The sequence below is a fragment of the Fringilla coelebs genome, assembly GCF_963513975.1.
Source record: "Fringilla coelebs genome assembly, chromosome: 4".
Taxonomy (NCBI): domain Eukaryota; kingdom Metazoa; phylum Chordata; class Aves; order Passeriformes; family Fringillidae; genus Fringilla; species Fringilla coelebs.
In genome coordinates, this window is record NC_140032.1 from 16,163,900 (window position 1) to 16,185,121 (window position 21,222).

General features: G+C 35.5%; 2 protein-coding genes across 4 annotated transcripts in view; both read right to left on the minus strand.

Moving 5' to 3' along the window:
- Window positions 1–21,222, minus strand: part of LCORL (ligand dependent nuclear receptor corepressor like) — a gene marked incomplete at both ends in the record, with an annotated part of 81,179 nt that overhangs the window by 15,102 nt on the left and 44,855 nt on the right. The window contains 2 exons of one of the 3 annotated variants that reach the window (XM_084204948.1): window positions 13,296–14,328; window positions 15,739–15,829. In XM_084204948.1, coding sequence (XP_084061074.1) covers window positions 13,296–14,328; window positions 15,739–15,829 — 1,124 coding nt within the window. Of the gene's footprint in view, window positions 1–13,295; window positions 14,329–15,738; window positions 15,830–21,222 lie in introns of those variants that run through there. The other 2 variants (XM_084204949.1, XM_084204950.1) reach the window with 2 other exon arrangements.
- On the minus strand, window positions 1,304–6,176 carry LOC311152937 (uncharacterized protein; the record flags this gene model as incomplete). The annotated part of the gene is made up of 1 exon (XM_084204401.1): window positions 1,304–6,176. One exon carries the CDS (start codon window positions 6,174–6,176, stop codon window positions 1,659–1,661), a length of 4,518 nt encoding a protein of 1,505 aa, XP_084060527.1. The 3' UTR covers window positions 1,304–1,658.

A 21,222-nucleotide genomic window follows, 5' to 3' on the forward strand; every position in this document is an offset into this window, starting at 1 on the left:
GGAGACAATTCCAGAATCATCATTCTTTGTCTTTTAACATTTCCTTTATCAATTAATTTCCTATCATAGCTTTTCTGAAGACAATGACTGATATGAGAAACCATGAGTAAAAGGGAAAAGAACAAAAACTGTAAATGAAGTAATGTAAAATATCAAAATAGTTATCAGATTTCCCGAAAATCCAAAACTAAAGGATGAAAGTTATCAGGTAGATAAAATTGAGTCAGTCCAAATTAAAACTAACATGAGACCGTATCACAGTAATAGGTCTTGCATTACCATAGAAACAAAACATTTACAGATAAATATAATTGGAATGTAACATTTTCTCAACGAGTTAAAAGTATGAGAGAGCTCTTTCTTCATTTGTAATATAGAAATGCGTATATTCTAGCCTTTCCTAGTTTTTTTTTTAACAGCACTTTTGTGTCAGTTTGAACTTCTTAAAAACAAGTTATTTATGTTAAGCTTGGCCCCAGATCAATGAATTAAAATACAAAAGAGTAGTCCATAGATTAAAAAACGCTGTACTTTGGAAAAAGCAGGGTTATACTGAATGAGCTTAATATGAAGAATTCTATATATCACATGAAGTACAAAAGAAATAAAGCATACAAGAGCCATTATATTGTTTATATTACAACTTAAATTAACCTTTCCATTTATTATCAGAAGTCCTTTTCTAAAAGATAGAATACAAAGGAGGATCTAAAATTTTGACCTGATATTTTGAATAAGGTTTTTATATTTAGCCAATATATCAGATTAGCTAATACAATATTGTTTCTACAAAGGCACTAACTTAAATCACATTGCAGGAGTTGCGTTTTACTTGGCGAGGATTTCACACCTTAGTAATTTTGTTGAAATAAGTTAAGACTTCTGTTTAAGGATATCTCTTCACCCAACAGAAGAAATAATTATGAAGTAATTAAGAAATGTGCCCTCTTTCTAAGTAATATAATGGCCTTTTTGAGATCACAGTTGTATTACAATGTATTTATAAATATCTATCTTTAAAAAATTATTTAATTTCACACTAGCCTAAAAAGATTCCAAGCCAAAGTATTTAGCAGAGTAACTGTATACTGTTCTTGTGAAAAATAATTCTGCATTTTAAATTGCTGTGTAAGGATTCAACGTGCAAAACCCTTTAGAATCAGCCGATTTCATTTGGCATGGAAAGGATACTAAAATGGGTCTTTGTCTGAATAATTTTCAGAAGTACAAAATACTATATTTTACTGTAAAATTACAAAATTATTACAGATTTGTAACAGTAATCATCCAATGAGAATTTTTTAAAACCAGCTATATGCTAATGCACTGAATTTATGCTTTATTTTATAGCTTACTCCTCCTCACACTATGAGAAACTACACAATGGAAAGAAAGTCCTTCGAAGTCAACAGCCAGTTGTGACTGACTTCAGAATGTCAGAACTTGACTTCTTGTCTGTCTAAACTATATTGGTTAGCTTATCAGAGCTGAAAGAATGGTGCAAAACATTATAAACATTTTAAAATTGCACTTGCGGAATTATTCTGATGTTATGCAATGTTTGATTTCATGACTTGTCTGAAATTAAAATGAGTAACATGCAATAAACAAAAAAGTGCTTAGTTGTTTGACTTCTCCAATTCTTTAGGATTTCAATTTTAAGATGAAGTGGGGAACAAGAACTTACCTACTTGGTACTTTGGGTAATAAGGTGCCATTTGTCCACTACTGCATGATTGTCTCTTATGCCTTTTTCTTAAATTTGTATCAGTGGTCTCCCATTGTGGACTTTTCCTTTTGTTTATTCTAGTAAGACCTTCAGAACTACCAGCAGGATTATCATCCTGGTTTACACAACTACTTAATTTTCTGCTGTGAAACTGGCCATCCAGCTTTTCAATCACTTTAGAAGAGTTAGATCCTTTAGATGTTTCCACTTCATTTTCTTGTTTCTTTAATGTATTTTGTTTAGTAGAATGGGACCTTAAAAGAGGATGCCTTTTTTCTTCCATATAGGTCTGAGTGCTTTTACTGTCGACAGCTTCAGGAGAATAAATGACATTATTTAATTTAAATGAATTGTGCTGCTCAATATGGTTGATTTTTCTCAGAAATATCCTACAGTCTTTAAAGGTTTTGGCTTTCCAAGTATTTTGAAACAGTTTATCTTGATTTTGTTCTTTTCTAACATTTTGCTGGCAATGAATTGTTCCATTTGCCTCTGAATGTGACTTAAGTATATTTGCTAAACCAGGATGTGGGTTAAAGTCAGACAATCCCATCATCTGTTCAACAAATGCATCTCTGGTTTCATTTTCAGTTGGCAAGAGGCTATTCTGAGACTCTACCAAAGTCTGAGTGGGCTGGATTTCTACTGCATTTTTCTCCTGCAGCTTGGGTGTTTCATCATTGGTTTCCCCACTCGTACTCTTAAACAATTGGCTTTGGCAAAACAACTGCAGATTTTTCTTTTTTGATTTCCAGCCTCCAGGAGCCTGACTATAGAGCTTTTTTGTTTGTCCCCACCTATCACGCTGCAACTTCTTAAATTCATTTCTTTTTAATCTGGCTAAAGTGAAATTACTTTTCATGCTTAAGACTGGAGACCTCACCATGTTATGTAATATTTGCAATTTCCCTGCTGGTTTTGAAGGGGAGGATAGTGCAAACTTTTTAAAGTGCTTTCTGAAAGGGCAAGTGCTAGGATCAGATTGTTTAGTTTCCGTCTTTATCTCTTTAGTACTAACTACTTCTAAGGGATTGCGAGCATTTGCCTTTCTCACAAGAGAGAGAGACTGTGTTTCTGTAGTTTGCATAAACCAGGTGCAGAGTTCATTCATATTACACTTTTTCTGGAAAAGCATTTTTATAGGTGATGTTTCAAGTCCCACAAGGCAGGAGTCTAAAGGGTCTGACATTTCAGTATTACAGTCTCGTTCAATGGGATCTCTTTTTTCACATACACGTTTGTCAAACTCATTTCCCCCCACTCTCAACCAGGTATTAGTCATCCGTTCAAATCTATTGTTTAGCTCTTCCAACAAGGTGTCACTTGAAGTGGAAGTAGGCCACCACCTGAGAGAGGGATTTGATGAAAAAATGGGATCTGATGATACCTCATTAATGGGCCCGAATCCACCATCCTTAAGATCCTTTTTAGCATTTCCTGGATTTCTCTGTTCTGAGGTATCTCTGGATGCTGTGCACTGATTTGATTGTGTAAGTTTTTCCTTTCGCTCTTTAGCTTTTTTCAAATGGAGTTTGTAAGATTTATGTAGTAAGGCACTTCTACAAGTGAATGGACTAGAAGATGCTAATGAATGCAAAAAATGCAGTGAAGGTTTTCTGTCTCTAGCAGAGTGTCTCGATGGAATCTCACGTTTTCTTGACACCGTTGTTGTAACATTGTGTGATCCGTCCTCTCTAGCATCTTTCTGCATGTTCTTTACTTGACCCATACTATTGCACAGTTGATTTTTTCTTTCCTGTGATATGTTTTTTTCTAACACATTCTGCTGTTGTAAAGGAGGCAAACCATTGCTGATGCTCACTTTTCTTTCCTGAGGTGAAAGTCTACTGACAGTCACTGATATGCCGGAAATTTTTACTTTTGCTGGCCTGCCAGGTTTTCGAACAGTGGTTAATGGTTTCTTAATCTGCCGTATAACATTGCTGCAAGGATGTGGTGATGCCAGATTACCCTTGATAGGCCTGACATAGTCATAACCAGAGACCTCCTTTTCAGCAGAAGGAGTTTGGAAGGCTTTTACTGTTTCAGTCAAAGCATTTCCAGTTTCTGCATTGTGCCTTGCTTTGCTGGGATCATTGGCAAAATTAGAATCCATGTGTTGTGTGGGCAGAATGCTGATGAGATTTAGATTACCTTCAGAAACATGTCTCTTAGTTCTTCTTGACCTTCCAAAAACAACTGTCACAGTAATATTTTTGTTGCTGTTAACTTCTTCCATTGCTGCTGCATCAGACTTGAGGCTTTTACCACCACAGCTAAGATCAGGTCTAGGTTTTGTGTTATCACTCATGTCTACTTTTGGTTTAGGAGGCCGTCCAATCGGTCTCTTAACCTGCTTAACTACTTGAGGACCTATTTTCTTTGGTCTACCAGGTTTTCTTTTGAAAACTAATTCACTGCTACTGTTTGATTTCTCCACAACTTCATCATTTTTTTTTGAGTCATTTATGTTAATTTGACCAACTGGACAAGAGCTTGTAACAGCTTCTGCATAAACGCAGCTTGACCTCTCCTTAGTATCATTTTCACTGCAATCACAGCCCTTGACACAGACTGCTTGTGAAAGGTCACCTGTGGCCTGTTTATCTAGCAAAGCATTTGTGTGCCCCTGAAATAAACAAAGATCTGTGCTTCCCTTAGTAGATGCAGCTGCAGATGTCAACGTGTATTTGACTCCTTCATGACTGTTAACCTCTGAGACAAACATAAGCTTAATAGGACTAGAGTAGTTTAAGGGAGATGGGATCTCCCCGGCTTCAGAAGTTACATGCAAGTCCCCATTACTGGAAGCTGAACTACTTGAATTCAAGGTCAGAGATTTCAAAAGGCCGTCATTAATTTCTTGATCTATAACAGTTTCTTGTGTGTTTGATGCAACACAAATTGCTTTGATTTTACTGCTGCTTGGCACATGTGAATGTGGAAGGAAGGTTTGTCCTGTGCATCCCATTTCGCTCAGAGTGAAAGGTAAGCCCCTTCTAGTAGCTGGGTTCATAACCTGTTCATAAGTATTATCTTTTAATTTTTGGCTCATTTCGTAACTATCCAACAAAGAGTTGCTAGTCTTCCTGGATAAATTTATTGTATCTTCTAAACGCTCCACAACAACTTGCAGATTTGTGTCTCTCACAATTTTGCTTATATTTATGTCACTGCATCTTTCAGCATGAAGATTTTTATTTATTCTTATTTTTTCCAAACTTTTCAAGGACTTTTTTGTACTGGATGACTTTCTAAACATGATATTGTTTGTTACATACACAGAGTACCACCCAGGAGGCACAATGTTACGTTTAGTTCTACCCAAGATTTCATTACTCTCATCCTTCAGAGGAATCTGACCAGTCTCTTTTAAGGTTGCACAATCTCCTTGTGTATTTGGGAGTTTTGCCTGGCTGGCTGCAATAGCACTGTTTTCTGAAAGAACTAAAAAGCTGGAGCTGGTCTGAAAATTAGTAAGAGGTAGATTGAAAGACTCTGTTTGGTGTACTGGAAAGCACATTGGTTTGGTTTGGCAATTCACACATGGATTACTTTCAAGATGTTGCAAAGTCTCGTCTTCTATTACAGTAAAACTATGTCTTTTACTTGGATGCATTTTATCAATTTTTTTTGTAGATTTCTTTGCATTTCTCTCAGAAATTGACTTTTTTCGTACAAGAGTTTCATCAAGGCTTGCAAGCTCCCTCTTGATTTGCAAGGACTGTCGTCGAATGACTGGTGAGTCAGGAGAATTATACGTTGCAAATAAAGTTTCCTGACGCTTGCGAAATCTTGTCTGAATAATTTTATTTTCCACTTGTTTATCATGTTGGCGAAGTAATTCCATAAAGCTGTAATCGCTTGCCGTAGCATTATGCAAAAGAGAAGTTATGAAGTCTCCTAATTTGACATCATTTTCTGGTGCCCTGTCACTGCTAGAAAGTTTTACAAGATTTGTGGCTAGATCTGTAGTGTCTATTGATTTCAACTTCTCATTAATGCGGTCCATTAAATCTTGAAAAATGGCAGAATGTTCACCTTTCTCAGAGTTCATACAACCATCACTGCTTTCCTGGTCTGCTGATCCCAGTGCTCCATCTGAATAATCAATCTCTTTTCCTTTGCACGTTTTACCCTTAAACTCTCCCTTGCTTCCTTCAGCTGGCAAGAGGGATGGAGGCTGGTTGATGGATATTTCAAGCTTGTTGTTGTCTGAAGTGGGAAAGTCCATAACCATTCCTTCTGAAAATTCAAATTCTTTACTGTGTACAGGTGATAGTGGAGGTGGCGATGGACTGCGAGATCTGTTTGAATTTTTAATGCTGCTTAAGAGGTCACAGTCCTTAGCTGAATATGTACATGTTGCTGCTTTCACAGAATGCCTGTTATAATTTTGCAACTGGTCAGCACAATACTTAGGAGAACTACATGCTTTGTTCACCATTGTCTTAATACATCCAATTGCTACAGCTTGGCATGACAAAGAATGGAAATCTTTAATACAAACAGACAGAGGTGGTAAACAAGTGTTTGGCCTTTGATTTTGTGAACAGCACCTTTTTGTCAGCATGTGTCCATTGCAACTGCAAAATGGAACGTGAACATCCTCTTCAGTAAGGGAACTGGGAGTTTCAGAGTGGACCAAATGTGTTTGCTTGCAACTGCAAACTATAGAAACATTTTCATCCTGTAATAGGAATTTTAACATAGCCAAAGTCTGTTGCCAGTGATATGAACAAAAAGACTCCAAAACTTTGTTTAATGTTGATTTTCCTTTTTCCAAATTAGCTGTTTCCTCTGAATTTGCATCAGCTGTTGAGCTTGAACTGAAAATGAAAACAAATCAAAACAAAATATAAATTACAGTAAAACACCACATCTAATGTTTGTTATAACGGTTAAACTCAAGCCTAAAAACCTGACGTTTACAAAACAGTTCTGTTCTATTTGCAGTATTCAAACATACTTGCAAGTGTCACTAGCAATGATGTGCATCTTATCAGTGATAGCACTAAACTACCATTAAGAAAAATAATAATGAAAAAATTAAAGGCAAAAAGAATAATTTGAAATACAGCTTCTTGAACCTAACTATAATTACAAAAATGTTAACGTTCTGGTATTTCAAACTATCTTAACTATTAATGAAAGAAAACCTCACCAAGAACCTGGCAAGCTTGGTATTACTCTCATTTTACTAACTGGGGCACAGATAACGAGTGAGGTTCAAGGCTGTGGCAGAGGAAAGAATGGATCCATCTCTCCTGAATCCCACTCTTTGATATTTAAATACTCAAGTGTACTGAGTGCTCTTCAGGATACACTTAAAGATATTTCTAAAGACATTTTAATTTCTATATTTAAAGAACACTTAACAAGCTAAAAGAAAATGGAAAAAATAGCCTAGTGCTCTTTGCAGGTAAAATTTTCCCTTTCAATTTTTAAAAAAACTGCATTGGTGCATCACAAGCTCTTCATTGCAATATATGAAACACACACGTGTGTGCACACACACAGATTCCTTAAAGAGAAAAAAAGATAATCACCACTGGAATAAGTAATTTCCAAAATTAAAGCTAATATCCTTTAAATATCCTTAAAACAGGGTAGGCCTATATCAAAGGACTGCTGAGAAGTTGTTCTCAAATGTATTAACTAAAAAAAAAACCCTTATAAAATACTACTTTAACTATTTAATAAATTTCTTATAAATTATTAAAACTAATGTCACTACTTACCTAATCAATCATTTATACTGAAAAGCTGAAAATTTTCCATGGTAGAAATTAATACAGGTATTTCTTCAATTAAATACAAAATCCTTATGCTGGATAGCAACTATCAAGAGATAGTTAACACCTAGTTCAAATGTTTTACTGAAACCAATTGTATGAGCAGAAAATGTTGGAAGAATTCTGTTTTAGAAAAGTATGTATAGTTTAAACATATCACCAAACTCTGAACATGACACTAACTTTTTTCCCTGATATTAACCCCTGTAATTTTTTTTGTATTTAAGCCTGTACTTCAAAAAAATTTTCATTCTGATTTTTTTACAACTGTACTGATCAATGAACAAACATATTTAAAATTTAGTGTGCTATATTTAAATATGGTTACCTATTCATTAAGTAAGTCATACCCAAAATTGTAAACATCAATAATAACTTCTAGCTTCAAGTTTCTTACTGGATGCAACCTTATAAAAATAAATATTTTTATTGTCCTAGACAGATTTTAAAATTTAGAGCTTAAAACCGCCAACTGTACATAATAATTCTTCATGTTTTTTTCCTTCTCCTGTAATATTCAGTATGAAATGGTATACATTCAAAACCAGGCATCTAAATGATACTAACTCAGAAAGGCGTAAGATAATTGTGATGGTATTAGTTGAAGCTGCGATAATATTTAATCTGAAATTATTAAGTCTTAAAAAGAAGAAAACAAAACCTCTTTGCCCTTGCAATCTAAAATAAAACCCACATTATTCAAGGGAATGTCAGTGTCAGGATTTGACTCTCTTTGAAATAGCAGTACACTGAGAAAAGTATGTTACTCCAACAAATTCAGGAGTCACAAGGTATCCAAATCACTACACTTGTAAAAAGAAAGCTCATTCTAATAGTACAATTAAGGATAAAAGGTAATTGCCCTCCCTACCACCATGATTTTAATTAATTTTTGAAAGGCCAGATTAAAAAAAAAAATCAACATGCCACTAGGCCTCCATCCTCCATATTCTGTTTGTAAACCAGAGTAAATTTGTTAAGTACTAATTTGCTAAAAAGCTATAGCACAGTCTTTTTTTTGGACTGAATTTTTAAACTAGTACCTTTCTATCTGTCTAGACTTGCAAGGTGTGAATAGTTTCACTGGAGAGCTTTAACTATAGAGGACCTGTATCTGTAACTGGTATTTAAAGTCTGTTCACTGGTGGAAGAAACTTCTGGAGCCTTACAACCTTCTCAAAGGGAGTAACCAAATCATCCACAGGCCTCAAAACTTTTGAATTTGCTATGTGGAGATCAATTTGTTGTATAAAGCAATAGTCTGATAATCACAGACATTCTTCTAAAACAATTTCTTTCCTGATAATCCCCCCTTGTGTGACGTCTATAATCTGCTTTCCCTTAACGTGAGTTAGTTTCTAAAGCTGACAGAGAACAGACAACTTTCATCTATTCTGCTGTGATAATACCACAGTCCAAATGATCTTCTGAGTGTGTACAGACACACGGAGCCCTTACTCAGCCACCACTTGGGAGCAGAGCTTACTACACAAACAAATTCAAGCATTAAAGCAACAAATTTTCCTTGAAGTGTCGCCCTGTAGAGATGTCAATATATTTAAACATACGAATTCTCAGTAACTTTTCAATACAACTATGGAATTATACTTCAGTTTTCTCTAAAACCTTCCTATATCTCTTTAAATTTGTGTTGCCACACTGTAGTTTAGACTATCCTCAGGATAGAAGGCTTAAGCAATAATTTCATAGAAGGAAGAACCTATCCCTTTGACAAACTGCACACTTCCTCCAAACCAGACACAGAAAGATGGCTGGAGAGAGCGGGCAGGACACTGCGGGGTCGGGAGGTGAGAGGATCAATACGCGCTGCTACCCTGGTACCTTCTGATCACTCAAGACCGAGGTTAAGCGTGAAATGATATTTCCCTTCTGGCAGATAGGGACAGTTAATAACATGGAGTGGGGATTTGCTAGAGTCCAAAAATGGCACAAAGGCAACAATGTGATAAGGTTAATTCCCAGACTTTAAGTGTATTAATTTACACATAAAGAAGTAAAACTAGGCCTCCCTATAAAAACTATCAGGGAAGAGCTCTATGAGAGGACTCCCAAAAGAGAAACTTCCCTTGTCATGTCAGCCAGAGAGAAGATAGAGCACTCTAGCAAGATCTGTACAGACCAGGAACAGCAACAAAACTGGAACAGAACATAGTTTCAAGTACTCGTACAAACAGAATGGAACTACTATAGAAATACAAATCTGTCTTACAGAAATGTTTGTTTTCTGACTTTATTAAGTAACTAAGCACCTCAAAAAAGCTACATACTATTAGTAATTTTTAGCTGCTAACCAAAGGGGGTGTTAGAAAATTAATTTTCTGATTTTGTTCTCATTAGTAATTAATCAATTATGAGAAAAGAAAGCATCCTTTCTTAAAACTACTATTTCTGATAAAATTCTCAAAGTAAATTAGTCATTATGCGCATAATTTGTACAGTTCTTCGTCTTATGCCACTGATAATCAACTTGTGCCTCAAGAATAAGTCAAATAAGTCAGTGTACAGGTTTTTGTTTCTTTCTTTTTTTTTTACTGAATGAGCAAATCAATCACACATCAGTGTTGTAAATTTATGTGCAAAAGCATTGAAGTGCTTTACTACAAATTACAACGTAGAAACACGTTAACTAAACAATTAAATTCATACAATCAGATTTAGGAATATAACAACACAAAGAAGAAACAGAATTACAGTACATTTACAACACAAGACAAATACATGGAATTCATTAGAAAATATTGTAATAAATAATTCATGAATTATAGTGCAATTGATTTATGCATAAATATAACTAATTGCCTAAAAATCAGTTGTTAACAAAAATCTGTCAAAAATCAAGGCAGCCACAGAGTTTTACTAAATTACTGCGACAATGGAAATACTGCAATTAAAAAACAAATACAAGTATTTGTACTGTAAACAACTAAAAAAATCAGTCTCACTAAAGTTAATATACAATTTAATATAAAATTGTCATTAGCTACCAGAAATGGTTTAAACAACTTTACTGAGCAGTAGTTCTAAAAACAGAGGCACTGTTTTTTAATATAAAATACTTGAGAAACATTCAAATAAGTAGAAAGCATGTAGGGCTTGCTTTCACCTTCATTTAAAATTCTGCTGAAACAGGAATTTTCAGAAATTGTCAATTACTAAGTAGTGACTGGTAACTGAATTTATAAAACAGTTCAAAATGTATAATTTAAATGACATTAATGAAATACATAGGGTTTGGGGGAGGAGAATTTACACATTTCCCTGCCTTTCCTTAGTTGTGTAATTAAAATGTTAGCCTAATAATTAGAAACAAATAATTCTGTTTTTTTAACACTTACAGGTTGAGTATCATCTATAAACTATCAAAAAATATTTTAATTACTATTTCTGACCAAAAAATAAATACAAGTACTAAAATGTTGAAAATTAATTATAATATTACATACAAAACTACTGAGTACTGTTAAGTCAATAGTAAAATGATCCCTGATTTTATGAATCCTGTTAAATTTTTGGTCAGGTCATCTTTTAAATGATATAAAAAGAGTACTGTCACTTGCCTTCAATATAAAGTTCTGACTCAAGTTTCTAACAATGTCTGAGGAGTAGAAAACATCAGTATGGTACAAATATTAGGCAATGTATTGAAGCCCCAGATTTTTGCAAGTAAAACTGTATAAAGACAGATGTTGAAACTTTTAATGCAGTTTTTTCAGCTGCATTTTTCAGTGGGGATATATTCACAAATTAATCTTTCTGGCCCACACAAAATATGGCTTAATTCTTTTAAAATGAAAGATGACCCTGACATCTGCTGTTCTGCGAACTCCTTATCAGGTATAGTTCTGCTTAAAATCATAGAATCACAGATTAAGCTGAGTTGGAAGGGACCCACCAGGATCACTGAGTCCAACTCCTGACCCTGCACAGGACACCCCAAGAATCATCATGTGCCTGAGAGATTCCTTCTGTAATATGCAAGTAAACCTTAATGACTGAAGAAGATTCAGTATAGATCTGAGAGACCAAGGAACTGAGATACTGGTTGTGCAGTTTCAAAGGATTATTCTGTTTTAAAGTGGATTTTGCCATTTTTTAGTAGTGTTAATAGATATGGGCTGGATTTTGCCACCAGTATTGCAGTATGCTCTCCACTGAATTTAATGGCAAGTCTATCTATAAATGAAATTACCTGATGTGGCCCATATGTATCTAATGTCCCGTTCCTTTCTACAATTAACCCATACACATGGAAATTTAAGTGGGGAAAAAACGTGTGCATGTTCACCATGTGTATAAAAGTTGGAGAGCCTTTTTTTAATGCCAAATTAGATACATAGAGAAAAAATTACATGTTGAGAGGAAAAGGGCATTGATGTTCAGTAGTGAATGTATGAAGCAAGCCCCCATTCATATGTAGACATATAATCTTGATATTACATAAAAAAATTAAGTGTGATAAAAAGTCCAATGTGAATACTTTGAAATTCATGTAAAAACTGCAATATGAAGGTAATTGGTCTCCCTTAAATTCTATTAAAAGTTAAGTATTTAAAATGAACTGTCTAACTTCTAACTACCAAATTTATAAAGAATTTATATTATTGAAAGTTCAAAACAGCTTTACTGTTTCATATTTGTATTTCTATCAAGACCCTGAACTGCAAATTTGGTTATTAGCAAGATGATAATGTAACTTGGTATTCATTTTGATAAACTGAAAATGTTTTGAAATGTCACAGCAGCAAATACATTACAGTTACAGTGAGGTTTTTCAATAGGAGTGTGACACAATCCTTAAATAAATTTTAAGTAGTCATAACATCAACTAACCAGCACATTTAAACAAAAAAAACAAACAAACCCAAACCATTCTCAAGCTCATTCTGTGCACATTTTGAACATGCTCTAAGTTGCATTCCAACCTTCTTTTTAAACCTTACAAGTTACCTTAATTGTCAAACTAAAAAGGAAAATTATGTTAAAGTTTAAATTATTTTATGCTCTTAGTAGTCCATCTTATTTCATATTTAATAATTCTATAACTACAGTAATTTCTCAGATTTCATAAGTGTACACTTTGTAAACACCAATTTCTTTCTAAACCAACAACAAAATTTTCTTAAAATGATAAAAAAATGCAGTTTATGCCTGCTAAACACACATTTTTGTAATGAAATGTTTTTCTTACTTGTATTGGATATTTAAATAACGAACTTTTTTTCTTTCACAGAATGTACTATATCCTACTAATACTTCACAAATCCACTTCCTTGTGAGGAACTATCTTTTTTTTTTAATCCCTTGCTGTGTATAATCTGAGTTACTTACAATTTATTGCAAGTATTCTGTGAACTATAAAAGTCTGCTAACCCTTGGTTGTGTATTTCCATAATAAGATGGATAATTGAATGGGTAAAGTGGTTCTCCACCAATTAAAAATTATGCTTCACATGACAAATACTTGTTTTCCCAAAACATCTTTATGCTAGTGACTACTAAATAAAACCTGAATCTTTTCACCTATTTATACATGGATTATATTAAATACACACTATCAGAATTAAGTGAGCAACTCTATAATTCTGTCCACAGTGAAAACCCTGAATAAAACTATTTTTCAAAAGGCATGTATGTGGTTTTTGAACTGTATAATTTCATGTCTTCTGTCAGAGTGAGCATATGTATTTCTCACATAGTGTGTGTATACAGACATACATACACACACACAAAACAATTTGCTAACAATTATTCTACACAGGCTTGCTACTATTCTTGCAGCTGCCAGTCCCTGAATCTGTCATATTAAATAAGCCAGTATCTGGTAAACGGAGTTTCTTCTTCGGTGGAGTCTTCAATGTTCCAGATCTTTCTTTTACTTTATATTCTAAAGTGCTGTGAGGTACCCCATAAATTCCTTGTGCTTTGGAAACACTCATTTTCCCACTCATTACCATTGCAATTGCTTCTTCCATTATTTCATGGTCATACTGCCGATAGCGGCCACGTTTTTTCCTTGGTTGCTTATTATCTTTACGATCCAAACTATCTTCTGTATTTTCTGAGGTTCCATCTACTGTCCCATTCTTAGCATTAAGACACAAAGGAGAGAGGTCCCCATGCAGAAAGTAGGAGTCAACACTTGAGTGAGTTACAGGTCCAGAACATTCAATTTTGTTCTGTTTAGGGAGGATATTTTTCAATTTTTGAAGAGCTGATCCTTCTAAGACTGAGGAGCTTTTAGAAACGTGGTACATAACATCCAGAAGACCAGCAGTATCAGACTGTGGTTTGGACACAGAACTTATTCTTAGCTGAGGAATTTTTAATTGTACAGTGGGACTTGAAGTTTCATATTGTAGAGTTTCACTTTTTTCTTTAAACTGAGTGACCATTCTCTGTAGAGTTAACTGGTGGAGGTAACTGGAAGCTGTTGGGAATTTTAATTCTGAGGTTTCAAGTAGACTGAGTTTACTTTTTTCTGTGCGCTCTGCTTGAGCTCTTGCCCACAAGGCTACTTTTTGTAGGACTGCACAAGTTTCTTTACTGTCTTTAAATGAATAACTATCATTGAAATCTCGAGTTTTATTTTTAAAAGGTGCAGGCTTTCCTGCTGGTAAGGCTTCTAAGTGGAGAAGTAAAGTTTTTTGAGGTATGCCATAAAGTATGCCTGCTTTATTTATGTCCAGTGCTCCAGACTGAATGTCTTTCAAAGCTTTTGAGAGCAAACCATCTGCAAACTCAGCACTTCTTTCCACATAGTCCTCTCTGTTTCTGTGTAGTCTCCTGGATGGATGGAATGAAACGATGGTAAACTGATGTATGAGAGACTCTCACACAGCTATGGAAGGGAAGGGTCCACTCCTTTATTATACTCCTTGCTTCGGTAACATCACTGCTTCTGATACTTTTTAGCCTTTGAGATGTGGTAGTTAAATGATTATCCTAGCAAAATGTTACAGTTCTGGTAGGACAGTGTGTCAAAAATCATACCGTGGCTTCTACAGCAGCCCTTCCAAGAACTTTATATCCTAGCTCAGTATTTGGTAATAGTCTCATGTGCTTGCTATATTCCCTTGTTCACATGCTTGCAGAGCAACACTGTTATAATTTTAATTATACAATTAACGTTCTGTTAAATACCCAAATCCTGAAGGAGTTTTTGTTAGTAGAAACGTGACGTTACCGCTAAACAAGTAATAAAAGAGTCAACCCCCTTATAGAAAATTTGCAGCAATAAGTACATAACTACACACAAACATCCCAGACTTACACAAAACTAGGCTTTCTACAACAAGAAGATAAAGTGCTGTAGTTAACAATCAAGTCCATTTTTCGCAAAATAAGACAAAATTTTAAAAACTTCTACTCACTATTTACAGCTCACTAATTACAAAGCCATCCATTTTCAAACTTTTTTCATATCAGCAAATTAATAAAATGCACTTTTACATCATTCAACAAATGCTGCTACTGTAGTCCTATTTGTAATAAGTTATTTGTAAGACGTACAGGTGACAAAAAGGGTCCTGCTATGGCTAGTGGATGGGAGGATGCCAAGATCATAAAATCCAACAAAACAAAGCAACTCACTAATTTTGTGGTAGCTTTCAGCAGATGCAATAATGTTTTCCTTGCTGAATAAAGAAATTTAACCACATGCCACCACACACCATAGTCAGAACCATGATGCAAATATAAGTATGATGATTAAGAGCTCTCTCTCACGCGCTTGCTCTCTCTCTCTATTAAGGAATATTATAGGTAATAATAATTTAACTTGTTCATGTTAGTTGAAGATTTTGCAACTAATTATTAACATGGTCATTTTTGTCCAAAATTGAAGTTCCCTAAATAAGTTCTAAAATAATTATTTGCATTTTCTTCTACTAGTCTCTTACTTCTACTGTGTTACGTAATCAATTTTCATGTAATTTTTAGTAACATGAACTAAAGTTTGGTGATTGTTCTGATAACTTTTCTTTAAACAGAAAAAAAAGGAAAAAAGACAAATGAAACATATGATATATACATAGACACACACTTATGAGTGACAAAAATTCTTTTGAAAGCAAAATAGGAACCACATGTGTGTGCCAGTATATACAGGTATGTTATGAACATAAAACCTGGCCAAAGAAGAGAAACCTGGATTGTCTTTTTGATAAGCCAAAGAGAGTCCTAAACATTGCTTACCCAGACACTGAGTTTTCAGAACACAAGGGATCATATTTTGGTTCTTCCAACCTTGCGCTTTTCTTTGTAGAGAGATCTAGCACTCCATCCCCTGCAAAGAACGAGTAGTGATGATAACAGTGCTTTTAAGGAAGATCTCAGAGATTTTGTCAGCAAATGTATTTTCACCTTTGGCATAATTTTCAAGCAGCTACTTTATCCTGTAGAATTTCTGACACCTTATTCCATTAACAGTATCAGCCATCAGCAAATAATTTTGTGTAACTGATTTGTCACCAAACTTTATAAATTTGAGAAAAAATAAAAAGTAAACCCATTCAGAAATAACAAAATTTAAAAGAACCTGTATTAACCAAACATGACTACTTTCCTAAAAATCACGTGTCTATATTGCACTTTTTACTTTCAAGGCAACAAAAACAATGAACTTGATACTACAATTATTATTCATATTTACATTCTGTAAACAAACACACAACTCTGATGCTGAAGTTAAACTTGATATAACTAAATCCTAGGCTTACAGGATAATTCAAGCTAATAAGGATCTCAGGAAGCCCCCAGACCAACTTCCTGCCCCAAGCAGGGTCAGCAATGACACCAGACCAGGTTACTGGATGAGCAGGTACCAGTAACTGGGTAACTTCCCAGTATCCAGTAACTTCCCCATAACTGGGAAAAGAGTTTGAGCCCAATACAGAGCACTAACACTTTAACTCCACATACTCCTCCTGCTACCTCCACATATATGCAATAATATTAGAAATTAGAAAAGAGAAAGACCTAAAGTGGGGTGAGAGTCTGGTCTGTCAAGTCACTGGTAAAAGTGAGAATTCAAGATTTATACTTGACTGTTAAAGTCTATGAAGAATTGGAATAGAAAAACATACTTTTAAAAAATCAGTATTTAAAAACATTAACAGTTAAAATACTCCTTTTAGATTTTTTCTTTAAAAAAAAAATCAATGACATTTAAATTATAGTTAAATCTCCTAAATATATTTAATTTCATACCTTTCTTCCTTGGTTCTCTGTTTCAAACTTGGGCTGTTTTGTGTGCCTGAGCTCTGCGAATTCAATTTTGAGTTTCAACATGTAGCTCAACATTCAACTCTATAATCACCTTTATACTACCCCTTATTGCACTTACAGTGTAATTTTCATGTTACTGCCTATTATTTCTAAACATCAATCAATTGCACATATTTTCCCATAGCCTCTTATGCAGGCAATGGTTGAAGTATCCAAATGACAACACTCAAATAAGAAGTCAAGAGAACTGTTTGGGTAGCTCTCCTTTATACCAATAATGCAAGGAAACAGAGTTCTGTGTAATAATCAAATCCAGAGTTTTGGTTTTGGACTACTTTTTGACTGTTCTTTCACAACTATTTTGTACTACTTGAAGGAGGTCAAAGAGAGAAAAAATAACATCATAACTCAGCATCAGGAGATGAATATATATAAATATGCCCCTTGTCAAGGGTGCTTCTTTGAACCTGAATACATTCCTTTCAAAATCTTAGAGAAAGGATTAATGCTAACCAACCTTCCTGATGCATTGATATTACAGAAGAAAAAGCCAATTGAGAACACTACAGAAAAATTCTACACGGACATTTTGGCCTACCCAAGCTCAACCCAAAGTCCCTGAGTCCTGTGGAACAGATTTCATCTGTTGTGCTCTGTCAGTCACACAAAGTAAATCTCTCTTTCTTAAGTGCTTGTGCGCTCCTGTGCACAACAGTTTCTCCATCTTCAGTTGACACTCATAGACATCACAAAAAAGTTTAGAAGACATCACTGGAAAAAAATCTACTTCAAAGCTGACCACTTATCAAGCAATAAAAAGCTAATTGTCTCTCCACCAATTTACAGACAAAAAAAAGGCAAAGCTAGCAGCTAGCTAGATTTTTAGTAAAAGAAAGAACCCAAACAAATCAACAAAATTCAAAGGCTCTTGTAAGATTCCATAATGAAAATAAATTCCATTCCCAATCTTTCAGAACCGGCTTTGACAACACCAGGCTAGCAATCAGTTGAAAAATTACCAAAAGAACACAGTAGTGAAAATTCAGCCTCCTGAATCAAGAAATTAGATATATTTTCAGCCTCTACAGGATGTGCAGAACTTGAATTTGAGGTTCAAGACATTTGGTTCTTCCAACACAGCAAATTCAAATTCATAAGGTACATAATACCTCCCTGAAGACAATGCTTTATGGGAAGATGATACCCACTAAAGAGAATCATACAAGAAATTTGATATACATGCAAAATACCAGATAGAATCACTGGACTACAGATTTTTTTTAGTAATTTCATTTGAATTTTTTAAAAAAGCAAACCAACCATTCAAAAAAAAAAAAAAAACCACAAAAACCCCCACCGAAACCAACAATAAACAATCCTCACAGAAACCCACCTCAAACTGGCAGGAAAATGAGAGCATTTGCTGTAAAGCTCTAAGACAGTGAAATCCTACCTAACAAAATGAATGCATATACACAGTCGAGATGTTCACTTTGGTACATCAGGTACAAAAAGTTTGCAAAGAGGCATCCTACAGGTGGCCTATGAATCTTGGAAGCTCGTCACTTGCAAGGTAGGGAGAGTCTTCTCTAAACTGAGACAGAACTTTCTATTATTTCTTACAAATCAATCAAAACAGGTATTACAGCAAGAATTCTGGACAGGAACTGAAATGTATCAGGAACAGAAAAACCACTTTAAGGTGGTTTTAATGAAAGACATGAAATTACTTCCACTCTTTAGGTAAAGCCATGATTACTAAGATTCTTCATTAAAAAAAGTATAAAACATTGGATAATGTAGAAAAATATATTAGATGTTTTTCAGGTTTGCTACTCATGGTCTTCTAATGCAGCTATTTCTATGCATATTAAATTATTCTTATCCTCAAAGGAACAGCTCAACCTCTGGCCTTTGATTCTCAGCACAAGATCATCAGGTGCACCAATACCAAGATGAAACTAAGTGTGATCAAAGTTCATTTTCAAAATAATCAGGACCACAATCACTTGAAACTCCTCCAGACTAGTGATGTTAGGGAAGCAGGAAGGGGAAGGGGAAGCAACAGAAACCAGGTCAGCCCTGAGCTCCTACAACTGGTATTTGATTTCTCAACTGATTTTTTTCTGGGTTTCAGGAAATCTCTCATTAGCTATTATGAACTGTCTTATTAGATCAGATAACCCACACTACTCAGTCCTCAGCCTGCAAGGCAGGGGAGCACTCCACTCCTGCTCTGAAAGAGCACATCAGCCTGGCTACTACTACCTGCAGCTCTTTGTTCTCCTGCTCTCCTAGCAGCTGCTGTCATTGGCTTAGGGATCCCAGAGATTTATCCCGGCCTACTCTACCTTTAGTTTCTGGCCTTGGTTCTGCTAGCTGTGAAATCTAAGGCCCTTTGTGAACCCAGTGACCCATGACCTCCTGTCACAGCAGTTTTAATGTTTAAGAACATTTGAGTAAAACCTGCCCATTACCTGGCTCTTCCTCTAAGAATTTTCAGAGTTCTACCTAGTTTTCATACAGTGTAGTAAATAACTCTCCCTTTACCTTATCCATCCACAGGACAAGGGGTTTTGTAGCAACAAAACAACAGTCTTGTCTTCAGTACTTTTCCTGATGGTGCCTGCCTTTTGCTGGCTATTTTCTGTGCTTCTAAACACAGAGTTTTCAGGAAACTGTCAGTAGGAGCACCAAAGCCTTTTATTAATTCTTAACCACCACTTTGAGTAGCTGCTTTTGACTTGACGTGCTATTTAGTAACATAAAAAAATGCCAGATGAAAAGTATATGGACATAGATAGGATGATCAGGGCACAGTCCTGGCAGCATCTGTGAGGACGGGCCAGGGGCTGCCCTGGGCTGGACACAGATGGCTGGCTGCTGCAGGGCACAGCTGAGTCCAGCAGACACTTGGGCAGAAACTCTGGAGAACTGTATTTAAGAAAGGGGGAAAAGTGCCAGATGGACACAAAAAATGGAAACAAAAAGAATGAGAACATGTCAGAGACAAGTCCAGTGGCAGAGAGGTACAGGTACAGACTGTGGACAGCCCACACCCAATCCCCTTGCACTACAGGGGTGGTGGTGGCGGTCACAAGTGAACCTGGAGTGAGGCTGACCCTGGGAAAGGAGGGAGGAAAGGCAGTGTTTCAAAGAATTTTTGTTTCTACTGCCTGAATAAATAATGAAAAAATTATATTAATAAACAATAATTTGAATTATTTTTCCCAAGCAAAGTCTCTTTAGCCCATGATGGCAAGTGGTAGTAAGCAATGACCATGTCCTTAAGTCAACCCATAAGCTCTCCTTTCTGCTCTTTCCATTCTCTCCCCTGTGCCATTGTGAGAGAAGTAAGCACCAATACATATTGTAAAACCAGGATATTAAGAAAAACAAGTTCATTTTCAGTAAAGTTTGGAATTCTTTCAATACACTGCCAGCTATCTTTTGATGTCTTCCAGTCTATGATGGCTCAATGAAACAAGGGAATGACGAAAATTTTCTTGCATATTTTGGCTATGTTTGCACATTATCAGTATGTGGTTCTGGATATCTTGGTTCCAGAAGATCTAGAAACAAGAATAAACTTGTGCAGCTAAAACTGCAGATTATATATTGGTGCTGTTTCTACTTCTGACTCTTAAAGTCACTTAGAAGCTTGAGAATTATCAACCCACCATATCTACCAAGCGAAAGCAGCCTCTGCATCACACTTTGCTGCTGCTAGGAACATTCCTGAAAGAGCTCAGCCCCATGACTGCACAAGGAAATAAGCTGCTGTAGGATATTCCAACACTGTTCCTTATTCACCATTTCATTCTGCAAGGATGCTACTTCTTCATTGGCTTAGTTTAGAGGAAAAGCAATATTGCAAAAGCACACAGTAACACCCCACCTTTGTTAGATGCAGTGCATGGAAAACAGGTTTTGTTTTGCTTTACAGAGTACTCGTTATTAAGGCCTGGACAGTTCTAAGAGTTACATGGATTAGAAGAAAGAGCAAGATACAGGTATTTTTGGAGACAGCTGCTGCTAATTGACTGACATTGAAATGACTGCCTCATTACCAGCAAGATATACAGGAATTAAAGGACCCTGCTACATTACCATGCTTCCACCTGCAGAGGAAAGGAGAGCATGCTCTGGGACTCCACCACCAGTCAGGGGTCAGCTGGACATACCTGGATACCAGTGCTTAAACTCATACTCAGTACCAAATGCTGCAGTTCCAGAGGTGCAATGGGTTCACCTTGGCCAGTAGTTAGACCCCAACTCAGCCCCTCTACCACTCCCTGTCCTTAGTGGGGGCAGGAAGAAATAAGATGAAGATCATCAAGATAAACACAGGGAAAAGATTTGTCAATTACCATTACAGGCAAAACAGACTCGGGGAAAATGAATTTATTGCAATTTAAAACAGATTTGGATAATGAGAAAAATATCAAAATT